Source organism: Cyanistes caeruleus, chromosome 34 (genome assembly GCF_971803275.1).
Source record: "Cyanistes caeruleus chromosome 34, bCyaCae1.hap1.1, whole genome shotgun sequence".
Lineage (NCBI taxonomy): Eukaryota > Metazoa > Chordata > Aves > Passeriformes > Paridae > Cyanistes > Cyanistes caeruleus.
In genome coordinates, this window is record NC_141735.1 from 1,480,976 (window position 1) to 1,507,958 (window position 26,983).

General features: G+C 52.1%; 1 protein-coding gene across 1 annotated transcript; it reads right to left on the bottom strand.

The window, feature by feature from the left end:
- Window positions 1-46: 46 nt before the first annotated feature.
- On the bottom strand, window positions 47-26,957 carry NXF1 (nuclear RNA export factor 1). Its single transcript, XM_086871096.1, has 21 exons — window positions 26,890-26,957; window positions 26,023-26,203; window positions 25,273-25,396; window positions 23,464-23,547; window positions 22,676-22,780; window positions 21,522-21,602; window positions 20,452-20,521; window positions 19,915-20,003; window positions 18,141-18,248; window positions 15,718-15,827; window positions 15,119-15,155; window positions 14,117-14,185; window positions 13,937-13,992; window positions 12,041-12,148; window positions 8,741-8,799; window positions 7,269-7,384; window positions 7,118-7,160; window positions 5,627-5,699; window positions 3,794-3,976; window positions 714-774; window positions 47-182 (listed from the first exon to the last, which is right to left on the bottom strand). Exons 1-21 carry the CDS (start codon window positions 26,921-26,923, stop codon window positions 144-146), a joined length of 1,830 nt encoding a protein of 609 aa, XP_086727222.1. The 5' UTR covers window positions 26,924-26,957; the 3' UTR covers window positions 47-143.
- Between the last annotated feature and the right edge of the window lie 26 nt (window positions 26,958-26,983).

Consider the following 26,983-nt stretch of genomic DNA (forward strand, 5'->3'; position numbering starts at 1 on the left):
CCCCCCCTTAAAGGCGCCGCGTCCCGAATCGGCGGCGGGAGCGATCAATAATCAATAATCGATCGATTTATTTACAAAACTCGGGGCTGCGGCGGGAACGGAACACGGGAGGGGCCCGGGGAGGGGGCGGGGATCTCCAACGTTCACTTGAGAAACGCGACCTCTGGAATCTTCCCTTCCAGCTGGAAAGAGAGGGGGGGGTCAGGGGATGGGGGAGGGGAAATTGGGGAAAATTGGGAAAAAATTGGGAAAAAATTGGGAAAAATTGGGAAAAATTTGGGAAAGAATTGGGAAAAAGTTGTGAAAAATTTGGGAAAGAATTGGGAAAAAAAATGGGAAAAATTTGGGAAAGAATTGGGAAAAATTTGGGGAAAATTTGGGAAAGAATTGGGAAAAATTTGGGAAAGAATTGGGAAAAAATTGGGAAAGAATTGGGAATAAATTGGGAAAGAATTGGGAATAAATTGGGAAAAAAGAAGTGGGAAACGGGAAAAATAGGGAAAAATTGAAATAATGGGGAAAATGGGAAAAAAAATGGGTAAAAACAGGGGGGGAATGGGAGAAAATGGAAAAAAATGGGAAAAAAAATGGGAAAAAAAAGGGAAAAATGGGGAAAAAGCTAATAAATAATAAATAAATGGATAAAAAAATGGGGGGAAATGGGAAAAAATGGGAAAATCCGGGAAAAAAGGGGAAAAGTGGGAAAAACAAACCTTGAGCTGGGTGAAAACCTGGCCGGCCTGGCCGTAATCCCAGTCGTTGTCCTGGAGGCACCTGAGGAACAGGAAAAGGACGGAGGAAATTTGGGAATTTTGGGGATTTTTTGGGAATTTTTGGGATTTTTTTTTGATTTTCAGGGGATTTTTTTGGGATTTTTTTGGGATTTTTGGGGGGATTTTTTTGGATTTTCAGGGGATTTTCAGGGGGATTTTTTGGGATTTTTAGGGAAATTTTTTTGGATTTTCATGGGGATTTTTGGGGGATTCTTTTGGGATTTCTGGAGTATTTTTTGGGATTTTCAAGGAATTTTTTGGGGATTTTTGGGGGATTTTTTTTGATTTTTAGGGAAATTTTTTGGGATTTTCAGGGGGATTTTCGGGGGGATTTTTTGGGATTTTTTGGGAATTTTTTGGGATTTTTTGGGGATTTTTAGGGAAATTTTTTGGGATTTTCAGGGGGATTTTTTGGGATTTTTTTTGGATTTTCAGGTGGATTTTGGAGGATTTTTTTTTATTTTCAGGTGGATTTTTGGGATTTTTTTTTGGATTTTCAGGGGATTTTTTTTGGATTTTCAGGGGGATTTTTTGGGATTTTTTTTTGATTTTTCAGGGGATTTTTTGGGGATTTTTTTTTTGGGATTTTCAGGGGGATTTTTTGGGAATTTTTTTGGATTTTCAGGGGGATTTTTTGGGATTTTTTTTGAATTTTTTGGGATTTTTTTTGGATTTTTTGGGATTTTCAGGGGATTTTTTTGGATTTTTGGGGGGATTTTTTTGGATTTTCAGGGAGATTTTTTGGGGATTTTCAGGGAAATTTTTTGGGATTTTCAGGGGGATTTTTGGGACTTTTTTTTGGATTTTCAGGGGATTTTTGGGATTTTTTTCAGAGTTTTGAGGAATTTTCAGGAGGATTTTTTTTGGATTTTCAGGGGGATTTTTGGGATTTTTTTGAGTTTGGAGGAATTTTCAGGGGATTTTTTGGGAATTTTTTGGGGATTTTCAGGGGGATTTTTTGGGATTTTTTTTGGATTTTCAGGGGATTTTTTGGGATTTTTTTTTGATTTTCAGGGGAATTTTTGGGAATTTTCTGGGGGATTTTTTGGGAATTTTTTGGGATTTTCAGGGGAATTTTTTTGGGATTTTCAGGATTTTCAGGGGATTTTTTGGGATTTTTTTTGGATTTTCAGGGGGATTTTTTGGGATTTTTTTTTGATTTTCAGGGGAATTTTTGGGAATTTTCTGGGGGATTTTTTGGGAATTTTTTGGGATTTTCAGGGGGATTTTTTGGGATTTTTTTTTGATTTTCAGGGGAATTTTTGGGAATTTTCAGGGGGATTTTTTTGGGAATTTTTTTGGATTTTCAGGGGATTTTTTGGAATTTTTTGGGGATTTTCAGGGGAATTTTTGGGAATTTTCAGGGGGATTTTTGGGATTTTCAAGGGATTTTTTTGGATTTTCAGGTGGAATTTTTGGGGTTTCCAGGGGGATCATTTGGGTTTTTTGGGGACTTTTTGGAGCAATTATTTTCCTTTTTTGGGACGTTTTTGGGGCAATTTTTTTCCTTTTTTGGGGAGATTTTTTTCCTTTTTTCGAGCGATAATTTTGATTTTCTGGGGGGTTTTTTGGGCGATTTTTTTCCTTTTTTGGGGCAATTTTTTTCTTTTTTCGAGTGATTATTTTCCTTTTCTGGGGAGGTTTTTGGGACGATTTTTTTCCTTTTTTTGAGCAATAATTTTGATTTTCTGGGGCGTTTTTGGGGCGATTTTTTTCCTTTTTTGGGGCAATTTTTTTCCTTTTTTCGAGCAATAATTTTGATTTTCCGGGGACATTTTTAGTGCGATTTTTTTTCTTTTTTTGAGCGATAATTTTGCTTTTTTGGGGAGGTTTTTTGAGCGAATATTTTGATTTTCTGGGGCAATTTTTTTGCTTTTTTGGGGACATTTTTGGGACAATTTTTTTCCTTTTTTCGAGCGATAATTTTGATTTTCTGAGGGGTTTTTGGGCGATTTTTTTCCTTTTTTGGGGCAATTTTTTTCCTTTTTTCGAGCGATAATTTTGATTTTCCGGGGACGTTTTTGGGGCAATTTTTTTCTTTTTTTGAGCAATAATTTTTGTTTTCTGGGGCGATTTTTTTGCTTTTTTAGGGACTTTTTGAGGTGATTATTTTCCTTTTTCGGGGAAGTTTTTGGGGCAATTTTTTTCTTTTTTTGAGTGATAATTTTGCTTTTCTGGGGACGTTTTTGGGGCAATTTTTTTCCTTTTTTTGAGCGATAATTTTGGTTTTCTGGGGCAATATTTTTCGTTTTTTGGGGACTTTTTGAGGCAATTATTTTCCTTTTCCGGGGCCTTTTTGGGACAGTTATTTTCCTTTTTTGGGGACATTTTTGGGGCAATTTTTTTCCTTTTTTTGAGCGATAATTTTGATTTTCCGGGGACGTTTTTGGGGCGATTTTTTTCCTTTTTTGGGGCGATTTTTTTGCCTTTTTGTGTTGAATTGCAGGTGTTTGTGTCACTTCTGGGACCACTCGAGGTTCGTGCCCGACTGCAGGCGAAGGCCGCCAGCATCTCCTGCTGCTCCCGGGGCGTTTTGGGGACTTTTTTGAGCAATAATTTTGGTTTTCTGGGGTGATTTTTTTGCTTTTTTGGGGAGGTTTTTGGGACAATTTGTTTCCTTTTTTCAAGCGATAATTTTGATTTTTTGGGGGGGTTTTTCGGGCGATTTTTTTCCCTTTTTGGGGCGATTTTTTTCCTTTTTTTGAGCGATAATTTTGATTTTCTGGGGACGTTTTTGGGGCGATTTTTTTTCTTTTTTGGGGCAATTTTTTTACTTTTTTCGAGTGATTATTTTCCTTTTCTGGGGGGTTTTTGGGACGATTTTTTTTCTTTTTTCGAGCGATAATTTTGATTTTCTGGGGACGTTTTTGGGGCGATTTTTTTCCTTTTTTGGGGCAATTTTTTTCCTTTTTTGGGGTGATTTTTTTCCTTTTTTCGAGTGATAATTTTGCTTTTCCTGGGTCATTTTTAGAGCGATTTTTTTGGTTTTTTGTGTTGAATTGCAGGTGTTTGTGACTCACTTCTGGGACCACTCGAGGTTCATGCCCGACTGCATGGCGAAGGCGGCCAGCATCTCCTGCTGCTCGGCCGTCAGCGTGGGCACGGGGCTGGAGGAGGGCGTGGGCGCCGGCAGAGCGAAGGCTTTGCGCAGCTCCTCGGGGCTGGCCCCGCGCACAAACAGCTCGTCGTTAACGATGCACAGCCTGCAGCGGGGAAAAACGGGGGAAAACGGGGTTTGGGGGGGAAAAATGGGGAAAAACGGGGGGAAAACGGGGTTTGGGGGGGAAAAATGGGGAAAAACGGGGGGAAAACGGGGTTTGGGGGGGAAAAATGGGGAAAAACGGGGGGAAAACGGGGGGAAAACGGGGTTTGGGGGGGAAAAATGGGGAAAAACGGGGGGAAAACGGGGGGAAAACGGGGTTTGGGGGGGAAAAATGGGGAAAAACGGGGGGAAAACGGGGTTTGGGGGGGGAAAAATGGGGAAAAACGGGGGGAAAACGGGGTTTGGGGGGGGAAAATGGGGAAAAACGGGGGGAAAACGGGGGGAAAACGGGGTTTGGGGGGGAAAAATGGGGAAAAACGGGGGGAAAACGGGGTTTGGGGGGGAAAAACGGGGAAAAATGGGGAAAAACGGGGGGAAAACGGGGTTTGGGGGGGGGAAAAATGGGGAAAACGGGGGGAAAACGGGGAAAAACGGGGAAAAATGGGGAAAAACGGGGGGAAAACGGGGAAAAACGGGGGGAAAATGGGGAAAAACGGGGGGAAATTGGGGAAAAACGGGGGGAAAACGGAGTTTGGGGGGGAAAAATGGGGAAAAACGGGGGGAAAACGGGGGGAAAACGGGGTTTGGGGGGGAAAAATGGGGAAAAACGGGGGGAAAACGGGGAAAAACGGGGGGAAATTGGGGAAAAACGGGGGGAAATTGGGGTTTATGGGAAGAAATTGGGGTTTATGGGGGGGAAATTGGGGAAAAACGGGGGGAAATTGGGGTTTATGGGGAGAAATTGGGGTTTGGGGGGGGAAATTGGGATTTATGGGGGAAAAAAAAGAGGATTTGGAGGAAACAAATTGGGATTTTGGGGAAAGAATGAGGATTTTTGGGGAAAGAATTGGGATTTTTGAGGAAGGAATGGGGATTTTGGGTGAAGAACTGGGATTTTGGGGAAGGAATGAGGATTTCTGGGGAAGGAATGGGGATTTTGGGGAAAGAACTGGGATTTTTGGGTGAAGAACTGGGATTTTGGGTGAGGAACTGGGATTTTGGGGAAGGAATGGGGATTTTTGAGTGGAGAATGGGGATTTTTGGGTGGAGAACTGGGATTTTTGGGTGAAGAACTGGGATTTTGGGTGGAGAATTGGGATTTTTGGGTGGAGAACTGGGATTTTTGGGTAAAGAATGGGGATTTTTGGGTGAGGAACTGGGATTTTGGGGTGAGGATCGGGGATTTTGGGGTGAGGATCCGGGATTTTGGGGTGAGGATCCCGGATTTTGGGGTGAGGAACTGGGATTTTGGGGTGAGGAACTGGGATTTTGGGTGAGGAACTGGGATTTTGGGGTGAGGATCTGGGATTTTGGGGTGAGGATTGGGGATTTTGGGTGAGGATCCGGGATTTTGGGGTGAGGAACTGGGATTTTGGGGTGAAGATCCGGGATTTTGGGGTGAGGATCCCGGATTTTGGGGTGAGGATCGGGGATTTTGGGGTGAAGATCCGGGATTTTGGGGTGAGGATCCGGGATTTTGGGGTGAGGAACTGGGATTTTGGGGTGAAGATCCGGGATTTTGGGGTGAGGATCCGGGATTTTGGGGTGAGGATCCAGGATTTTGGGGGAGGCAGGGGAGGGAGGCGCTCACCCGCTGTTCCCGGCCGGCACCGCGATGAACATCCGCGTGAACGCCCGAACGGAATCCCGGGATTTGCCGTCCACTGAGGGCAGAGCAGGGCAGGGGTGAGGGGTGGGAATGGGGAAAAAAAGGGGGAAAATGGGAAAAAAATGGGGAGAAAAAATGGGGGAAAGGGGGGGGAACAGAGAGGAAAAGTGGGGGGAAAATGGGGGGAAAAAAGGGGGGGAAAAAGGGGGAGAAACAGGAAAAAAGGGGGGAAAAGAGGGAGAAAATGGTGGAAAAGGGGGAGAAAAGAGGGGAAAAAGGAGGGGAAAATGGGGAAAATGTGGGGGGAAAAGGGGGAGAAAAAAAGGAAAAAAAGGGGGAGAAAAGGGGAGAAAATGGGAGAGAAAAAGGAAAAAAAGGGGGAGAAAAGAGGGGAAAAGTGGGGGAAAAATAGGGAAAATGTGGGGGGAAAAGGGGGAGAAAAAAAGGAAAAAAAGGGGGAGAAATGGGGAGAAAATGGGAGAGAAAAAGGAAAAAAAGGGGGAGAAAAAGGGAAAAAAAGGGGGGAAAAGTGGGGGAAGATTCAGGAAAATGTGGGGGAAAAGGGGGAGAAAACAGGGAAAAAAGGGGAGAAAAAAAGGGAAAAATTGGAGAAAAAGGGGGGGAGAATCAGGAAAATGTGGAAAAATAGGGAGAAAAAAGGGAAAAAAGGGGGGAGAAAAAAAGGAAAAATTGGGGAAAAAATAAGGAAAAAACAAGGAGGAGAAAAGAGGAAGAAAGGAATAAAAAAGAGGAAAAAAAGAATGAAAAAAGAGGAAAAAGTAATAAAAAAAAAGGAAAAAAAAGAATAAAAAAAGACAAAAAAAGGGGAAAAAATAAGGAAAATAAGGAGGGAAGAAAGGAATAAAAAAGAGGAAAAAAATAAAAAAAGAAGAAAAAAGGAATAAAAAAGACAAAAAAAAGAATTAAAAAAAAAAGGAAAAAATAATAAAAAAGAGGAAAAAAAAGAAGAAAAAAGGGGAAAGAATAATGAAAAAAAAGGAGGAAAAAAAGAGGAAGAAAGGAATAAAAAAAGAGGAAAAAAAAGAAGAAAAAAAGAGGAAAAAAGGAATAAAAAAAAGAGGAAAAAAAGAATAAAAAAAGATGAAAAAAGGAAGAAAAAAGGAAAAAATAAGGAAAAAAAAGAGGAAAAAAAGGAATAAAAAAGAGGAAAAAAAAGGAGGAAAAAAGGAGGAAAAAAAGGAGGAAAAAAAGGAGGAAAAAATGGAATAAAAAAGAATAAAAAAGAGGAAAAAAGGAAGAAAAAAAAGGAAAAGGAGAAAAGAAGAGAGGAATAAAAAAGAGGAAAAAAAAAGAATAAAAAAGAGGAAAAAAATAATAAAAAAAAAGAGACAAAAAGAATAAAAAAAGGAGGAAAAAAAAGAAGAAAAAAGGAAGAAAAAAGAGAAGAAAAAAGAGGAAAAAAATAATAAAAAAAAGGAGAAAAAAAAGTCAAAATTCCAAGTGGGAACTCACCTTCCTTAAAAATGCCGTGGACGGTGAAGCAGAGCAGCGTGTTCTGGAAGAGAGGGGGGGTGAGGAGGGGCTGGCAGGGGATTCCAGAGGGAATTCCAGAGGGAATTCCAGCTGTTCCAGCTGTTCCAGCTGTGCCAGGCTCCCCTCTCACCGTCTGGGCACAGATGTCCACCACGAAGGAGTTGACGTCGTGCTGGGTCTTGGGCAGCTCGTTGAGAAACGCCACCACGTTGAGCCTGGTGTGCTTGAGCAGCTTGAAACGCATGGCTGGGGAGGGAGAAAATGCCAAAAACACCTGAAAACTGCCCAAAAATCCCCTCCTGAAAGGCCCAGAAATGCCCCAAAAATCCCGTCCTGAAATGCCCAAAAATTCCCAAAATCCCGTCCTGAAATTCCCCAAAAATCCCCTCCTGAAATGCCCAGAAATTCCCCAAAATCCCGTCCTGAAATACCCAAAAATCCCATCCTGAAATGCCCTGAAATTCCCCAAAATCCCATCCTGAAATGCCCAGAAATTCCCAAAATCCCATCCTGAAATGCCCAAAAATCCCCTCCTGAAAGGTCCTGAAATTCCCAAAATCCCGTCCTGAAATTCCCAAAAATCCCGTCCTGAAATGCCCAGAAATTCCCAAAAATCCCGTCCTGAAATGCCCAAAAATTCCCAAAATCCCGTCCTGAAATTCCCCAAAAATCCCCTCCTGAAACGCCCAGAAATTCCCAAAAATTCCCTCCTGAAACGCCCAAAAATCCCCAAAAATCCCATCCTGAAATACCCAAAAATCCCATCCTGAAACGCCCAAAAATCCCCAAAAATCCATCCTGAAATTCCCAAAAATTCCCCAAAAATCCCATCCTGAAATGCCCAAAAATCCCCAAAAATCCCGTCCTGAAATGCCCAAAAATTTCCCAAAAAATCCCATTCGAAACCTTAAAAAAAATAAAAATAAATTCAAAATGTGCACCCAAAAATAATGGAAATGGGTTCAAAAATCTTAAAAAGATCCTTGAGGAAAACACCCAAAGCTCCCCAAATAATTCTGCAAAAAAACCCCAAAAGTGCCCAAAAATCCCATCCTGAAATGCCCAGAAATTCCCAAAAATCCCCTCCTGAAATGCCCAAAAATCCCCAAAAATCCAATCCTGAAATGCCCAAAAATTTCCCAAAAAATCCCATTGGAAACCTTAAAAAAATCCAAAAAAATTCAAAATGTGCACCCAAAAATAATGGAAATGGGTTCAAAAAACCTTTAAAAAGTCCTTGAGGAAAACAACAAAAGCTCCCCAAAAAATTCTGCAAAAAAAACCCCAAAAGTGTCCCAAAAACCCCTTAAATTCCCCTCCAAAAAAAACCCCAAACCCACCCTAAAAACCCTCGAAAAACCCCCCTAAAATCCAAAAACTCAAATTAAAACCCTTCAAAAATCCCCCTAAAAAATCCCAAAATTCTCTTTAAAAACCCTCAAAAAAAAAACCCTAAAAACCCCCAAATCCCTCATTTTAAATCCCCTTAAAAAACCCAAAATCCCACAAAAAACCCCAAAATCCAACCAAAAAAACCCCAAAATCCCATAAAAAAACCCCAAAACCCCATAAAAAAACCCCAAAATCCCCTTTTGGTCTCACTGGGGTCTTTGAGCTTCTTCACGTTCCGGCTGTCCTTGAAATACTCGTTCAGGCTGTTCCTGGGGGCACAAAAAACCCCCAAAATTCACATTTTAACCTCCCTAGAAACCCAAAACCCACCCTAAAAACCCCCAAAACCCACCCTAAAAACCCCCAAAACCCACCCTAAAAAAACCCCTAAAAACCCCCAAAACCCACCCTAAAAAAACCCTAAAAACCTCCAAAATCCACCCTAAAAAAACCCTAAAAACCCCCAAAACCCACCCTAAAAGCCTCCAAACCCACCCTAAAAACCCCCCAAACCCACCCTAAAAAAACCCCCTAAAAACCCCCAAAAATCCATCCTAAAACCCCTCAAAAAAAACCCCCCAAAATCCACCCTAAAACCCCCCAAAATCCACCCTAAAACCCCCCAAAATCCACCCTAAAAACCCCCAAAATCCACCCTAAAAAAACCCTAAAAACCCCCCAAACCCACCCTAAAAAAAACCCCTAAAAACCCCCCAAATCCACCCTAAAACCCCTCAAAAAAAACCCCAAAAACCCCCAAATTCACCCTAAAAACCCCCAAAAATTCACCCTAAAAACCCTCAAAAAACCCCAAAAACCCCCAAATCCATCCTAAAAACCCCCAAAATCCACCCTAAAAAAACCCCTAAAAACCCCCAAAAATCCACCTTAAAACCCCTCAAAAAAACCCCAAAAACCCCCAAATCCACCCTAAAAACCCCCAAAATCCAACCTAAAAACCCTAAAAAAAACCCCAAAAATCCACCCTAAAAACCCCCAAAAATCCACCTTAAAACCCCTCAAAAAAAACCCTAAAAACCCCCAAAAATCCACACTAAAACCCCCCAAAAAAACCCCCAAAAAACCCAAAACCCACCCTAAAAACCCCCAAAAATCCACTCTAAAAACCCCCCCAAAAAAACCCCCAAAAAACCCAAAACCCACCCTAAAAACCCCCCAAACCCACCCTAAAAAAAACCCCTAAAAATCCATCCTAAAACCCCTCAAAAAAACCCCCGAAAATCCACCCTAAAACCCCCCAAAATCCACCCTAAAACCCCTCAAAAAAAACCCCAAACACCCCCAAAAATCCACCCTAAAAACCCCAAACTCCACCCTAAAAACCCCAAACCCACCCTAAAAACCCCCAAAATCCAACCTAAAAACCCTAAAAAAACCCCAAAAATCCACCTTAAAACCCCTCAAAAAAAACCCCAAAAACCCCAAAATCCACCCTAAAAACCCCCAAAACCCACCCTAAAAACCCCCAAAAATCCACCCTAAAAACCCCTAAAAAAACCCCAAAAATCCACCTTAAAACCCCTCAAAAAAAACCCCAAAATTCACCCTAAAAACCCCCAAAAATTCACCCTAAAAACCCTCAAAAAACCCCAAAAACCCCCAAATCCACCCTAAAAACCCCCAAAATCCACCCTAAAAAAACCCCTAAAAACCCCCAAAAATCCACCTTAAAACCCCTCAAAAAAAACCCAAAAACCCCAAAATTCACCCTAAAAACCCCCAAAAATCCACCCTAAAAACCCCTAAAAAACCCCCAAAAAACCCCCAAATCCACCCTAAAAACCCCAAACCCACCCTAAAAAAACCCCTAAAAAAACCCCAAAAATCCCTTTTGCTCTGAGTTATTTTTGGGGTTTTTGGGGTGTTTTTTAGGGAGTTTTTGGGGTGTTTTTTAGGGGTTTTTTGGGGTTTTTGGGGTGTTTTTTAGGGGTTTTTTGGGGTTTTTGGGGTGTTTTTTAGGGGGTTTTTGGGGTGTTTTTTAGGGGGTTTTTGGGGTTTTTGGGGTGTTTTTTTAGGGTGTTTTGGGTGTATTTTTTGGGTGTTTTCGGAATATTTTCGGGGGGTTTTTGGGGTGTTTTTAGGATGTTTTTGGGATATTTTGGAGGTATTTTTAGGGTGTTTTTGGGGGTTGTTAGGGGGTTTTTGGGGTATTTTTGGGGGGTCTTGGGGGGGTTTTTGAGGTGTTTTTGGGGTATTTTTGGGGTATTTTTAGGGTGTTTCTGGGGTGTTTTGGGGGTGTATTTAGGGTGTTGTGGGGGGTATTTTCAGGGTGTTTTTTGGGGTGTTTTCAGGGTATTTTCAGGGTGTTTTCAGGGTGTTTTAGGGGTGTTTTAGGGGTGGTTTTGAGGTGTTTTTAGTGAATTTTTGAGGTATTTTTAGGGTGTTTTTAGGGGGTTTTTGGGGTATTTTTGGGGTATTTTTAGGGTGTTTCTGGGGTGTTTTTGGGGTGTATTTAGGGTGTTGTGGGGGGTATTTTCAGGGTGTTTTTTGGGGTGTTTTCAGGGTGTTTTAGGGGTGGTTTTGAGGTGTTTTTAGTGAATTTTTGAGGTATTTTTGGGTGTGTTTTGGGTTATTTTTGGGGGTATTCTCAGGGTGCTTTTGGGGTGTTTTCAGGGTGTTTTTGGGGTGTTTTCAGGGTGTTTTCAGGGTGGTTTTGAGGTATTTTTGGTGTATTTTTGAGGTATTTTTTGGGGTATTTTCAGGGTGTTTTTGGGGTATTTTTAGGGTGTTTTTGGGGTGTTTTCAGGGTGTTTTTGGGGTGTTTTCAGGGTGTTTTTGGGGTGTTTTCAGGGTGTTTTGGGGGTGTTTTCAGGGTGTTTTGGGGGTATTTTTGAGGTGTTTTTAGGGTGTTTTTAGGGTGTTTTTGGGGTGTTTTCAGGGTGTTTTTAGGGTGTTTTTGGGGTGTTTTCAGGGTGGTTTTGGGGTGTTTTTAGGGTGTTTTGGGGGGTATTATTGAGGTGTTTTTGGGGTATTTTTAGGGTGTTTTGGGGGGTATTTTCAGGGTGGTTTTGGGGTATTTTTGGTAAATTTTTGAGGGTTTTTTTGTATTTTCAGGGTGTTTTGGGGTGGTTTTTGGGGTGTTTCTGGGGGTGTTTTCAGGGAGTTTTCAGGGTGTTTTTTGGGGTATTTTTGGGGTATTTTTGGGGTATTTTTAGGGTGTTTTGGGGATATTTTTAGGTTTTTTTGGGGGGTATTTTTGAGGTATTTTCAGGGTGTTTTTGGGTGTTTTTGGGGTGTTTTTGGGGTATTTTCATGGTGTTTTCAGGCTGGTTTTTAGGTGGTTTTGAGGTATTTTTGAGGTATTTTCAGGGTGTTTTCAGGGTGTTTTCAGGGTATTTTGGGGGTGTTTTTGGGGTATTTTCAGGGTGTTTTGGGGGGTATTTTCAGGGTGTTTTCAGGGTGTTTTCAGGGTGTTTTGGGGGTGTTTTTGGGGAGTTTTCAGGCTGTTTTTTGGGAGTTTTCAGGGTGTTTTGGGGGTGTTTCTGGTACCTGGGAGGGGTGTGGGGGCCGTAGGGGATGCTGAGGGAGCAGCAGGCGCCGTCGTGGTACGCGTCCAACAGCCCCTGCCGGTCACTGGAGTCGTACACGGAATAATACCTGGGGAAAAACGGGAATTTCGGGGGGAAAATGGGAATTTTGGGGAGAAAAATGGGAATTTTGGGGGGAAAATGGGAATTTTGGGGGGTGGAATGGGAATTTTGGGGAAAAAACGGGAATTTTGGGAGGGAAAATGGGAATTTTGGGGAAAAAAACGGGAATTTTGGGGAGAAAAATGGGAATTTCAGGGAGAAAAATGGGAATTTTGGGGAAAAAATGGGAATTTTGGGGAGAAAAATGGGAATTTTGGGGGGAAAATGGGAATTTTGGGGGGAAAATGGGAATTTTGGGAGGGAAAATGGGAATTTTGGGGGAAAAATGGGAATTTGGGGGGGAAAAACGGGAATTTTGGGGAGATAATGGGAATTTTGGGGGAAAAATGGGAACTTCGGGGGGAAAAACGGGAATTTGGGGGGGAAAAACGGGAATTTTGGGGAAAAAATTGGGAATTTTGGGGGGAAAAATGGGAATTTCAGGAGAAAAATGGGAATTTTTGGGGGGAAAAATGGGAATTTTGGGGAGAAAAATGGGAATTTTGGGGGAAAAACGGGAATTTGGGGGGGAAAAATGGGAATTTCGGGGAGAAAAATGGGAATTTTGGGGGAAAAACGGGAATTTGGGGGGGAAAAATGGGAATTTCGGGAGAAAAATGGGAATTTTTGGGGGGAAAAATGGGAATTTTGGGGAGAAAAATGGGAATTTTGGGGGAAAAACGGGAATTTGGGGGGGAAAAATGGGAATTTTGGGGGGTGGAATGGGAATTTTGGGGAAAAAAAGGGAATTTTGGGAGGGAAAATGGGAATTTTGGGGAAAAAATGGGAATTTTGGGGAAAAATGGGAATTTGGGGGGGAAAAATGGGAATTTTGGGGGGAAAACGGGAATTTTGGGGGGAAAATGGGAATTTTGGGGGGAAAAATGGGAATTTTGGGGAGAAAAATGGGAATTTTGGGGAGAAAAATGGGAATTTCGGGGGATAAACGGTAATTTTGGGGAAAAACGGGAATTTTGGGGAGAAAATGGGAATTTTGGGGAGAAAATGGGAATTTTGGGGGGTGGAATGGGGTTTTGGGGGAAAAAAATGGGGTTTTGAGGAGGAAAAATGGAGTTTTTATGGGAAAAAATGAGATTTTAGGGAGGGAAAATGGGAATTTTGGGGGGAAAATGGGGTTTTTAGGAGGGAAAATGGGATTTTAAGGAGGAAAAAAGGGATTTTTTTTGGGGAAAATGGGATTTTAAGGGGGAAATGGGGTTTTTTGGGGAGACAATTGGATTTTTAGGTGGGATATGGGGTTTTTAGGGAAGAAAAATAAAATTTTAGGGAGGAAAAATGTTTTTTGGGGGGGGAAAATTGGATTTTTGGTGGAAAATTGGGGTTTTAGGGGGAAATGGGAATTTTGGGTGGGGGGAAAGTGAGTTTTTTAAGGAAAAAAAGAGGATTTTAGGGAAGAAAAATTTTTTTGAGGGGGCAAAAACTGGGATTTCAGGGGTGGAAAATGGGGTTGGATGGGAAAAAAAACGGGGTTTGGGTTTTTTGGGGGCAGATGAGGTTTTTTGGGGGGATTTTTTGGGATTTTTGGGGCAGTTTTTGGGATTTTTGGGGGCATTTTTTGGGATTTTTGGGGCATTTTTTGGGATTTTTGGGGCATTTTTGGGGATTTTTGGGTGGGTTTTGAGAGGTTTTCTTGAGGTTTTTTTTGCGAGGGGGGAGTTGAGGTTTTTTGGGTGGGTTTGAAGGAGTTTTTTGGGGTGAAACTGGGGGATTTTGGGGTTTTTTGGGGGGCACTCACTGCTGGAGGAACCGCAGCACCAAAGCCTTGAGGTCGTCGGAACCGAAGTAGCTGCCCTAAAAATGGGGGGGGGGCACCCCAAAAATGAGCGTGGGGACCCCAAAAACGAGCGTGGGGACCCCAAAATCGGGTGAGGAGACCCCCAAAAATGGGTGGGGGGTCCCAAAAAGGGGGTCCCACCTTGCAGGGCGGCAGCGTCGTGGGAGCCTCGACGTCGAAGGCGATGGGGGGGGGGAGCTCGTGGCCGTCCTGGGGGGGCACAGGGGGGGATTTTGGGGGGTCTTGGGGGGGTTTTGGGGGGTGGGAACCTCCCCTCCCGCCCCCCAATAAAATTTTGGGGTGTTTTTAAAGGGAGACAGAAGCCCCCAGCCCCCCAAAAATGGGTTTGGAATCGGTGCTGAAGCTCCAAAAAGAAATTGTTGGCGCCCCCCCAAAAAAAGAAAAGGTTTGGGGAATTCTTTTCATAAACGGGGGGGTCCAAAATTCCCCCCAAATCCCCTCAGAGACCCCCAAATCCCTCCCAGACCCCTCAGAGCCCCCCCCCAAAATGCCCCAAATCCCCTCAGAGCCTCCCCAAAACCCCCCAAATCCCCTTAAATCCCCCCCAAAATCCCTTTAATCCCCCCAAAATCCCTTAAATCCCCCCCAAATTCCCTTAAATCCTCCACGAATCTCCCCCAAATCCCCTTAAATCTCCCCCAAATCCTCCCCAGACCCCTCAGAGCCCCCCAAATCCCCCCAAAATCCACTTAAATCTCCCCCAAATCCCCTTAAATCCCCCCCAAATCCCTCCAAGCCCCCCCAAAATCCTCTTAAATCCCCCCAAATCCCCTTCAATTTTCCCAAATCCCTCCTAAATCCCCCCCAAATCCCCCCCAGACCCCCCAAATCCCCCCAGACCCCCTCCAGACCCCTCTCAGACCCCCCAAATCCCCTTAAATCCCCCCCAAATCCCCCCCAGACCCCTCAAATCCCCTTAAATCCCCCCCAAATCACCCCCAAATCCCCCCCAGACCCCTCCCAGACCCCCCAAATCCCCCCCAAATCCCCCTCAGACCCCTCCCAGACCCCCCAAATCCCCCCCAAATCCCCCCAGACCCCTCCCAGACCCCCCAAATCCCCCCAGACCCCTCCCAGACCCCCAAAATCCCCCCCAGACCCCCCCAGACCCCCCAGGCTCACCAGGCGCAGCAGTTTGGGGAATCTCTCTCTGATGGAGCTGCCGGGGGGGCACAGGGGGTGGGGGGATAGGCTGAGCAGCCCCCCCAGGACCCCCCAAAACCCCCCCAAAACCTTCCCCTCCCCCACCCCTTCTCAGCCAGTTCATTGGAGACCCCCTACCCAAAAAACTGCCCCTCCCCCCCGGGGGGGTTTTGGGGGGTCCCGGGGGGGTCCCAGGGGGTCCTGAAGGTCTTGGGGGGATCTTGGGGGTCTCGGGGGGGTCCTGGGAGTCTCAGGGGGGTCTCTGGGGGTCTCTCAGGGGGTCCCAGGGGGTCTCAGGGGGTCCCAGGGGGGTCCCAGGGGGTCTCAGGGGGTCTCAGGGGGTCTCAGGGGTTTCAGGGGGGGTCTCAGGGGGTCCCAGGGGTCTCTCAGGGGTCTCTCAGGGGGTCTCAGGAGCCTGACCTGATGTAGCTGGACTGGTCCCGGAAGGAGTCGCACAGGGGGTCCCAGGGGGTCTCAGGGGTCCCAGGGGGTTTCAGGGGGTCCCAGGGGGTCTCAGGGGGTTTTGGGGGGTCCCAGGGGGTCTCAGGGGGTCTCAGGGGGTCTCTCAGGAGCCTGACCTGATGTAGCTGGACTGGTCCCGGAAGGAGTCGCACAGGGGGTTCCCGTCCAGCCACAGCTCCTCCAGCTTGAGACCCTTCAGCTTGTCCAGCTCCCGCTCCGACTTCAGCTGCGACGGACACACGGACACGGACACACGGACACACGGACAGACGGACACACGGACACACGGACACACGGACACACGGAGAGACAGACAGACACGGACACACGGACACACGGACACACGGAGAGACAGACAGACACGGACACACGGACACATGGACACACGGACACACGGACACACGGAGAGACACGGAGAGACAGACACGGACACGGACACACGGACACACAGACAGACACGGACACACGGACAGACAGACACGGACACACGGACACACGGACACACGGACAGACAGACAGGGACAGACAGACACGGACACACGGACAGACAAATAGGGACAGACAGACACGGACACACGGACAGACAGACAGACACGGAGAGACAGACAGACAAGGACAGACAGGGACACACAGACAGGGACAGACACACAGACAGGGACAGACACACGGACACACGGACAGACAGACACGGACAGACAGACACGGAGAGACAGACACGGAGAGACAGACAGGGACAGACAGGGACACACGGACAGACACATGGACACACAGACAGGGACAGACACACGGACACACGAACAGACAGGGACAGACAGGGACAGACGGACACACGGACAGACAGGGACAGTCAGGGACAGACGGACAGACACAGAGACAGGGACAGACAGGGACAGACACACAGACACACGGACAGACAAGGACAGATAAGGACAGACACACAGACACACAGACAGGGACAGTCAGGGACAGACGGACACATGGACAGACAGGGACACACGGACAGACAGACACGGACACACGGAGAGACAGACACGGAGAGACAGACAGGGACAGACAGGGACAGACATGCAGACACACGGACAGACGAGGACAGATAAGGACAGACACACAGACACATGGACAGGGACAGACAGGGACAGACGGACAGACAGGGACAGACACGTGGACACATGAACAGTCAGGGACAGTCAGGGACAGACGGACACACGGACAGACAGGGACAGACACGTGGACACACGAACAGTCAGGGGCAGACAGGGACAGACGGACACACAGACAGACAGACGGACAGTCAGTCAGGGACACCAGGAGCATCCCAACAAGGGATGTGGGGTCCCAGGGGTGGATTTGGGGGTTCCCAGGATGGGATTTGGGGTCCCAGGGGTGGATTTGGGGTCCCAGGATGGGATTTGGGGGTCTCAGGATGGGATTTGGGGGTCTCAGGGGTGGATTTGGGGGTCCCAGGGGTGGATTTGGGGGTCTCAGGGGTGGATTTGGGGTCCCAGGATGGGATTTGGGGGTCCCAGGATGGGATTTGGGGGTCTCAGGGGTGGATTTGGGGGTCCCAGGGGTGGATTTGGGGTCCCAGGATGGGATTTGGGGGTCCCAGGGGTGGTTTTGGGGTCCCAGGGGTGGATTTGGGGGTCCCAGGATGGGATTTGGGGGTTTGGGGTGGATTTGGGGGTCCCAGGATGGGATTTGGGGGTCCCAGGGGTGGTTTTGGGGTCCCAGGGATGGATTTGGGGGTCCCAGGGGTGGTTTTGGGGTCCCAGGGGTGGATTTGGGGGTCCCAGGGGAGGATTTGGGGGTCCCAGGGGTGGTTTTGGGGTCCCAGGGGTGGATTTGGGGTCTCAGGGGTGGATTTGGGGTCCCAGGATGGGATTTGGGGTCCCAGGATGGGATTTGGGGTCCCAGGGATGGATTTGGGGTCCCAGGGATGGATTTGGGGTCCCAGGGATGGATTTGGGGGTCCCAGGATGGGATTTGGGGGTTTGGGGTGGATTTGGGGGTCCCAGGATGGGATTTGGGGGTCCCAGGGGTGGTTTTGGGGTCCCAGGGATGGATTTGGGGGTCCCAGGGGTGGTTTTGGGGTCCCAGGGGTGGATTTGGGGGTCCCAGGGGAGGATTTGGGGGTCCCAGGGGTGGTTTTGGGGTCCCAGGGGTGGATTTGGGGTCTCAGGGGTGGATTTGGGGTCCCAGGATGGGATTTGGGGTCCCAGGATGGGATTTGGGGTCCCAGGGATGGATTTGGGGTCCCAGGGATGGATTTGGGGTCCCAGGGGTGGTTTTGGGGTCCCAGGGATGGATTTGGGGGTCCCAGGTGTGGATTTGGGGGTCCCAGGATGGGATCTGGGGGTCCCAGGGGTGGATTTGGGGTCCCAGGGGTGGTTTTGGGGTCCCAGGATGGGATTTGGGGGTTCGGGGTGGATTTGGGGGTCCCAGGATGGGATTTGGGGGTCCCAGGATGGGATTTGGGGTCCCAGGGGTGGATTTGGGGGTCCCAGGGGAGGATTTGGGGGTTCGGGGTGTCCATCCCCACCTCGTTCCGGGACAGGTCGAGCACTTTGAGCCGCGGGGCCTTGAGGGGGAGCTCGGCCAGATCGTCCAGCCGGAACAGGCGGTTGGAGCCCAGGTTGAGAGACTGCAGCTGCGGGGAACAGGCGGAGAAACAGCCGGAATTACAACCGGAAACAACGGGAAACAGGCGGGAAACAGCCGGAATTACAACTGGGAACAACGGGAAACAGCCGGGAAACAGCCGGAATTGTAACCGGGAACAACCGGGAACAGGCGGAGAAACAGCCGGAATTACAACCGGGAACAACGGGAAACAGGCGGAGAAACAGCCGGAATTACAACCGGGAAACAATGGGAAACAGGCGGAGAAACAACGGGAAACAGCCGGAATTGTAACAGGAAACAGCCGGAGAAACAGCCGGAATTACAACCGGGAACAACGGGAACAGCCGGGGAAACAGCCGGAATTACAACCGGGAACAACCGGGAACAACGGGAAACAGGCGGAATCGTAACGAGAAACAGCCGGGGAAACAGCCGGAATTACAACCGGAAACAACCGGGAACAGCCGGAATTGTAACAGGGAACAACGGGAAACAGCCGGAGAAACAACGGGAAACAGCCAGAATTACAACCGGGGAACAGGCGGAGAAACAGCCGGAATTGTAACGGGAACAATGGGGAACAGGCAGAGAAACAGCCGGAATTACACCCGGGAACAACGGGAAACAGCCGGAATTGTAACGGGAAACAGCCGGAATTGTAACCGGGAACAACGGGAAACAGCCGGAGAAACAACGGGAAACAGCCGGAATTGTAACGGGAAACAGCCGGAGAAACAACGGGAAACAGCCGGGAAACAGCCGGAATTGTAACCAGGGAAAACCAGGAATTACACAGCGGGAACAACGGGAATTAACAGGGGAAACAACGAGAAACAGCCGGGGAACAACGGGAATTGTAACCAGGAACACCGGGAATTGTAACTGGGAACACCGGGAACTGTAACGGGGAACACCGGGAATTGTAACGGGGGACACCGGGAATTGTAACAGGGAACACCGGGAATTGTAACAGGGAACACCGGGAATTGTAACGGGAAACAACGGGAATTGCCGGGGGGGAACAACGGGAATTGTAACGGGGAACACCGGGAATTGTAACCGGGAACACCAGGAATTGTAACCGGGAACACCAGGAATTGTAACCGGGAACACCGGGAATTGCCGGGGAACACCGGGAATTGTAACAGGGAACACCGGGAATTGCCGGGGGGGAACACCGGGAAACACCCGGGGGAAAATGGGGATTGTGGGGGAAACGGGGAATTGGGGTAAACGAGGAGTTTGGGGGAAAAGGGGTGGGGGGTCCCAGGTGGGTCTGGGGTCCCAGGGGGTCCCAGCTGGGTCTGGGGGGGGTCCCGGCTGGCTCGGGGGTCCCAGCTGGGTCTGGGGTCCCAGGGGGGTCTGGGGTCCCGGCTGGGGCGGGGGTCCTGGGGGGTCGGGGGTCCCGGCTGGGTCTGGGGGGGGTCCCGGGGGGGTCTGGGGTCCCGGCTGGGTCTGGGGGGGGTCCCGGCTGGCTCGGGGGTCCCGGCTGGGTCTGGGGTCCCAGCTGGCTCGGGGGTCCTGGCTGGGTCTGGGGTCCCGGCTGGCTCGGGGGTCCTGGCTGGGTCTGGGGTCCCAGGGGGGTCTGGGGTCCCGGCTGGGTCTGGGGGGGGTCCCGGCTGGCTCGGGGGTCCCGGCTGGCTCGGGGGTCCCGGCTGGCTCGGGGGTCCCAGGGGGGTCGGGGGTCCCACCTCGGGGATGTTCTCCTCGATGATGCGCAGCACGGCGCCCATGGAGCTGCGCTGGTTCAGCAGCACGTCGATGCTCTGAGCCACCAGGTCTGCCCGGGGGGCACGGGGGGGTCAGGGCTGGCCCCCGAGCCCCCCTGAGCCCCCCAAAACACCCCTGAGACCCCCAAACCCCCCTGAGACCCCCAAAACCTCCCTGAGACCCCCAAAACCCCCCTGAGACCCCAAAACACCCCTGAGACCACCCAATACCCCCCTGAGACCACCCAATACCCCCCTGAGACCCCCAAAACCCCCCTGAGCCCCCAAAACCCCCCTGAGCCCCCCCAAAACCCCTCTGAGATCCCCCCAAGACCCCTCTGAGACCCCAAAACCCCTCTGAGACCCCCCAAAACCCCGAGACCCCCCAAAACCCTCCCTGAGCCCCCTAAAAACCCCCCCTGAGCCCCCCTGAGCCCCCCAAACTCCCCCAGAGCCCCCCAAAACCCCCCCTGAGCCCCCCAAACCCCCCCGAGCCCCCCCAAACCCCCCCGAGCTCACCGGGGTCCACGCGGAGGCTCTTGAGGTCCAGCGCCTGCTGGGAGCCGTCGTATCTCTTGCTCATGCACAGCTGGGGCACGGCAGTGGGGTGAGACCCCCCAAAGCAGCCCTGGGACCCCCAAAATATCCCTGGGACCCCCCAGAGCAGCCCTGGGACCCCCAAACCATCCCTGGGACCCCCAAAACCAGCCCTGGGACCCCTAAACCATCCCTGGGACCCTCAAAACCATCCCCGGGACCCCCAAAACCAGCCCTGGGACCCCCAAACCATCCCTGGGACCCCAAACACCATCCCTGGGACCCCCAAACCATCCATGGGACCCCCCAGAGCAGCCCTGGAACCCCCAACACCATCCCTGGGACCCCCAAAACCAGCCCTGGGACCCCAAAATCATCCCTGGGAACCCCAAACCATCCATGGGACCCCCTGGGACCCCCAAAAACCATCCCCGAGACCCCCAAACCATCCTTGGGACCCCCAAAACCAGCCCTGGGACCCCCAAACCATCCCTGGGACCCTCAAAACCAGCCCTGGGACCCCCAAAACCAGCCCTGGGACCCCCAAACCATCCCTGGGACCCCCAAAACCAGCCCTGGGAACCCCAAACCATCCCTGGGACCCCCAAAACCAGCCCTGGGAACCCCAAACCATCCCTGGGACCCCCTGGGACCCCCAAAAACCATCCCCGAGGCCCCCAAACCATCCTTGGGACCCCCCAGACCAGCCCTGGGACCCTCAAATCACCCCTGGGACCCCCCTGGAACCCCCCCAGAGCAGCACTGGAACCCCCCAGACCATTCCTGGGACCCCAAAATCATTCCTGAGACCCCCCCAAACCATCCCTGGGACCCCCTGGGACCCCCAAATCATCCCTGGGACCCCCAAAACCAGCCCTGGGACCCCAAAATCGTCCCTGGGACCCCCAAAACCACCCCTAGGACCCCCTGGGACCCCCAAATCATCCCTGGGACCCCCAAAACCAGCCCTGGGACTCCCCTGAGCCCCCCAAATCACCCCTGGGCCCCCCCAGACCATCCCTGGGCCCCCCCAAACCCCCCCGGGCCCCCACCTTGAGCTGCTCGATCTCCTCGGCTTTGAGCTCGTTCTGCAGCGACTGCGGCGGCGCCGAGGAGTTGATGACGATGACGACCTGGGGGGCACGGGGGGCAGGAGATCCCGGGAAATCCCCGCTGCCCGTTCCCAGAACCTCCCAGAACCTTCCAGAACCTTCCAGAAGCTTCCCAGAACCTTCCAGAACCTTCCAGAACCTTCCCAGGACCTTCCAGAACCTTCCCAGAACCTTCCAGAACCTCCCAGAACCTTCCCAGAACCTTCCCAGAACCTTCCAGAACCTTCCAGAAGCTTCCCAGAACCTTCCAGAACCTTCCCAGAACCTTCCCAGAACCTTCCAGAACCTTCCCAGAACCTTCCCAGAACCTTCCAGAACCTTCCCAGAACCTTCCCAGAACGTTCCCAGCCCCCGTTCCCAGCCCCCGTTCCCAGCCCCAATTCCCGCCCTGTTCTGACCATCCTCATCCTCATCCCATCACGTGGATCCAACCCCATGGATCTGACCCCATCCCATGGATCCCATCCTGTCCCATGGATCCCATCCCATGCATCCAACCCCATCCCATAGATCCCGTCCCGTTCCATGGACCTGATCCCGTCCCAAGGATCCAACCCCATGGATCCCATCCCATGGATCCCATCCTGTCCCATAGATCCCGCCCCATTCCATGGACCCGATCCCATCCCATGGATCTCATACAACCCCCCATGGATCCAATCCCATCCCATTCCATGGACCCGATCCCATCCCAAGGATCCCACCCCATGGATCCCACCCCATGGATCCCATCCCATGGATCCCATCTCATCCCATGGATCCCACCCCATGGATCCCACCCCATGGATCCCACCCCATGGATCCCATCTCATCCCATGGATCCCACCCCATGGATCCCACCCCATGGATCCCACCCCATGGATCCCATCTCATCCCATGGATCCCACCCCATGGATCCCACCCCATGGATCCCACCCCCTGGATCCCATCCCACGGATCCAACCCCATCCATTAGATCAACTCCCATCCCACAGATCCCACCCTGTCCCACGAATCCGATCCCATCCTGCGGATCCTGTGGATCCCGCGGATCCAATCCCATCCCACGGATCCCCCCAGGCCCCCCAGACCCCCCGGATCCCCCGGATCCCCACCTTGTAGTTGTCCCTGTCGGTGATTTTCCGGGACACCTGCTTGAGGGCGCTGGCCGTGGTCGCGTCCTCCACATAGAACTGGGCCCGGTTGTGATCGTAATGGAACTGCAACGGCAGCGGGGCTGGGATCACCTGGGATCCACCCAATCCACCCGGGATCCACCTGGGATCCACCAAATCCACATGGGATCACCTGGGATCCACCCAATCCACAAAGGATCCACCCAAATCCACCAAATCCAGCCGGGATCCACCTGGGATCCACCCAATCCACCCGGGATCCACCTGGGATCCACCAAATCCAGCCGGGATCCACCTGGGATCCACCAAATCCACCCGGGATCCACCTGGGATCCACCAAATCCACCCGGGATCCACCCGGGATCCACCAAATCCACATGGGATCCACCTGGGATCCACCCAAATCCACCTGGGATCCACCTGGGATCCACCCAAATCCACCCGGGATCCCCCAAATCCACCTGGGATCCACCCAAATCCACCCGGGATCCCCCAAATCCACCTGGGATCCACCCAAATCCACCCGGGATCCCCCAAATCCACCTGGGATCCACCCAAATCCACCCGGGATCCCCCAAATCCACCTGGGATCCACCCAAATCCACCCGGGATCCCCCAAATCCACCTGGGATCCACCCAAATCCACCTGGGATCCACCCAAATCCACCTGGGATCCCCAAATCCCCTCAGATTCCAGGGGCTGGAACAGGATCCCAATCCCCCAGGATCCCCGGATTCCCCCGGATCCCCCCGGGGGTCCCGCTGACCTCGACGGGGGTGAAGGGGACGCTGCAGAGGTTCTGGATGGAGCTCAGCAGCCAGGACTTGTCGTATTTCTTCCCGTACGGGATCTGCGGGGTGATCCCACCGGAGCCAGGGTGATCCCAGGGTGATCCCATGGGATTCCAGGGTGACCCCAGGGTGATCCCACGGGATTCCGGGATGGGGATGGCAAGCAGAGGAAAGGAAAGAGGAAAAATGGGAACAGAGAGAGGAAAACAAGAATGGAGAGGGGAAAATGGGAATGGAAATGAAATGAGAGGAAAAAGGAAGCGGCAAAGGGAGAGAGCGGGAAAGGGAAGGGGAAGCGAGGTGGGAAGAGAGCGAGGGATGTGAGAGACCCGAACTCCAATCCCAGTCCCGATCCCAATCCAATCCTGATCCCAATCCCAATCCCAATCCCAATCCCAATCCCGATCCCAATCCCAATCCCGATCCCAATCCAATCCCAATCCCAATCCCAATCCAATCCCAATCCGAATCCAATCCCGATCCCAATCCAATCCTGATCCCAATCCCAATCCCGATCCCGATCCTGATCCCAATCCAATCCCAATCCCAATCCAATCCAATCCAATCCCAATCCCAATCCCAATCCAATCCCAGTCCCAGCTCTCCCTGATTTCTGTGCCTGATCCCAGCACTCCCCACCCCAATCCCCCAGTCCCTTTCTCATTCCCGTGCCCCAATCCCCTCCCTGTCCCAATCCCCCCTTTCCCACCCTAACCCCAATTCCCAGCCCCATTCCCATCCTAACCCCAATTCCCAGCCCCGTTCCCATTCCCTTCCCCAATTCCCAGCCCCATTCCCACCCCAATCCCAATTCCCAGCCCCATTCACACCCTAACCCCAATTCCCAGCCCCGTTCCCATTCCCTTCCCCATCCCAGCCCCATTCCCAGCCCAATCTCATCCTGCCCCAGTCCCCAATCCCCATTCCCACCCCATCCCATTCTCATCCCAATCCCATTCCCGTTCCCATCCCAATCCCCTCCCACCACATCCAAAACCCAATTCCCATCCCATTCCCAATCCCAGCCCATCCCGATCACAATCCCAGCCCATTCCCATCCCCACCCCATCCCAATCCCCATCCTGATCCCATTCCCATCCCCACCCTATCCCAATCCCCATCCTGATCCCATTCCCAATCCCACCCCATCCCAACCCCCATCCTGATCCCATCCCCACCCCATCCCAATCCCCATCCTGATCCCATCCCCACCCCATCCCAATCCCCATCCTGATCCCATTCCAGTTCCCAATCCCAATCCCCATCCTGATCCCATTCCAGTTCCCAATCCCAATCCCCATCCTGATCCCATTCCCAATCCCATCCCAATCCCATTCACATCCTGATCCCATTCCCATCCCCACCCCATCCCAATCCCCATCCTGATCCCATTCCCGTTCCCAATCCCATCCCAGTCCCATTCACATCCTGACCCCATTCCAATCCCGTTCCCAATCTCCATTCCCGATCCCGATCCCATTCCCATTCCCGTTCCCATTCCCATTTCTGTTCCCATTCCCATCCCCATTCCCATTCCCCCATTCCCATCCCTGTTCCCGTTCCCATTCCCCCGTTTCCCATTCCCATTCCCATTCCCATTCCCATCCCCATTCCCATTCCCATCCCCGTTCCCATTCCCGTTCCCGTTCCCATCCCCATCCCCATTCCCGTTCCCGTTCCCGTTCCCATTCCCGTTCCCATTCCAATCCCGATCCCAATCCCATTCCTGATCCCAATCCCAATCCCATTCCCATTCCCCCGTTCCCGTTTCCCCGCAGTCTCACCGTGATTTTGAACCAGCTCCTCCTGCCGCCGTCCCTGCCGGAGCCGCCCCCGCGCTCCCCGGGCTCCCGTTTCACCGTGATGTTGATGTTGGCCAGGCGGCCGGAGCGCGGCGCGTACGGAACGCTGGGGAGGCCGGTCAGCAGGAGCCCCGGGATCAACCGGGATCAACCGGGAAACACCCGGGGAACACCCCGGATCAACCGGGAAACCCCCCAGGGAACACCCGGGAACCCCCGGGATCAACCGGGAAACCCCCAGGAACCCCAGGAAACTCCAGGAACCCCCCGGGAAACTCTGGGAAGCCGCCAGGAATCCCAGGAAATTCCGGGAAATCCCCAGGAATCCCTGGGAACCCCCCCGGGAACCCCCGGGATCAACCGGGAACGCTCCAGAACTGCCGGGAAACCCCTGGGATCAACCGGGAACTCCCGGGAATCTCCTGGAGAACTCCCCGGGATACCCAGAACCGCCCCGGGAACCTCCGGGATCAACCGGGAACACCCCGAGATCAACCGGGAACCCCCAGGAGTCTCCTGGAGAACTCCCGGGGAACCTCCGGGATCAACCGGGAACTCCCCGGGAACCCCCGAGATCAGCCAGAACCATCCCGAGAACCCCCCGGTGCCCTCCCAGTACCACCGATGTCCCTCCGGTCCCCTCCCGGTGTTCCCGGTCCCCTCCCGGTGTTCCCGGTGCCCTCCCGGTTCCCCTCCCGGTGTTCCCGGTGTCCCCGGTTCCCCCGCACTCACTACCGCCCGCGGGGTCCATCGTGGGGCTCGGCCATGGGAACGTCTCCGTCGCCCTCGTCGGTGCGGGCGCGGCGGGGGCGGCTCCGGGGGTTCACCTCGCTGTACATCTTCCCCCGGAACGGCCCCCGGCCCTTCCGCCGCCGCCCCGGGAAGCCCCGGCCACCGACGCGGTCATCGTGCTCTGGGGATGGCACCGGGGATGGCACCGGGGATGGCACCGGGGATGGCACCGGGGATGGCACCGGGGATGGCTCCGGGACCGGGACCGCCCCGGTTCCGCGCTCCCCGGCTCCCGGCTGCCTTCCGCACCGCGGAGCGCTCACCGGGCAGAGCCCGCGGGGCTCCCGGAGCGCGGCTCGGTCACTCCCGAGCCCGCTCGGCACCGATCCGGACCCCGCCGGGAGCACCGGGAGCGACCCCAGGAGCGGCCCCGGTCCCGGCCAGACCCCCACACCGGGCATCGCTCCCGGCCCCGCTCCCACCGCTCCCGGCCGCGGGCTCCGCCGCTCCCCCGGTTCTTCCCGGGGCCGCTCCTCTCTCCCCGTTCCCCCTCCCCGGTTCCACCACCGGCCCCGGGGGTCACCGCTACCGGCCCCGAGCCCCCTCCCCTCTCCCGGTCCGCCCTCCCCGGGGTCCCCCCGTGCGGGCCCGGCCTCTCTCCCCTCCCGGTGCCGCTCCCGGTGCTGTTCCCGTGTCCCCGCTCCCCTCCCGGTGCCGCCCCCCCCCATCCCGGGCCTACCCGCACCCCCCGGGCCTGCCCCGCCGGGCTCGCTCCCCGCCGCCGCCGCTGCCCCGAGGGCTCCCCCCGCGCGGTCCCGGTATCCCCCCGGTGCCCGCCGAGCCCCCCGGTGCCCCCGCCCCGCTCACCGCTGTACCCGCCCCCCTTCCCCTCCTCCGCCATCGCCGCCGCCGCGGCCTCCCCGCCGCGCGTCCCGCTGACGTCACTTCCGCCCGCGGGGTC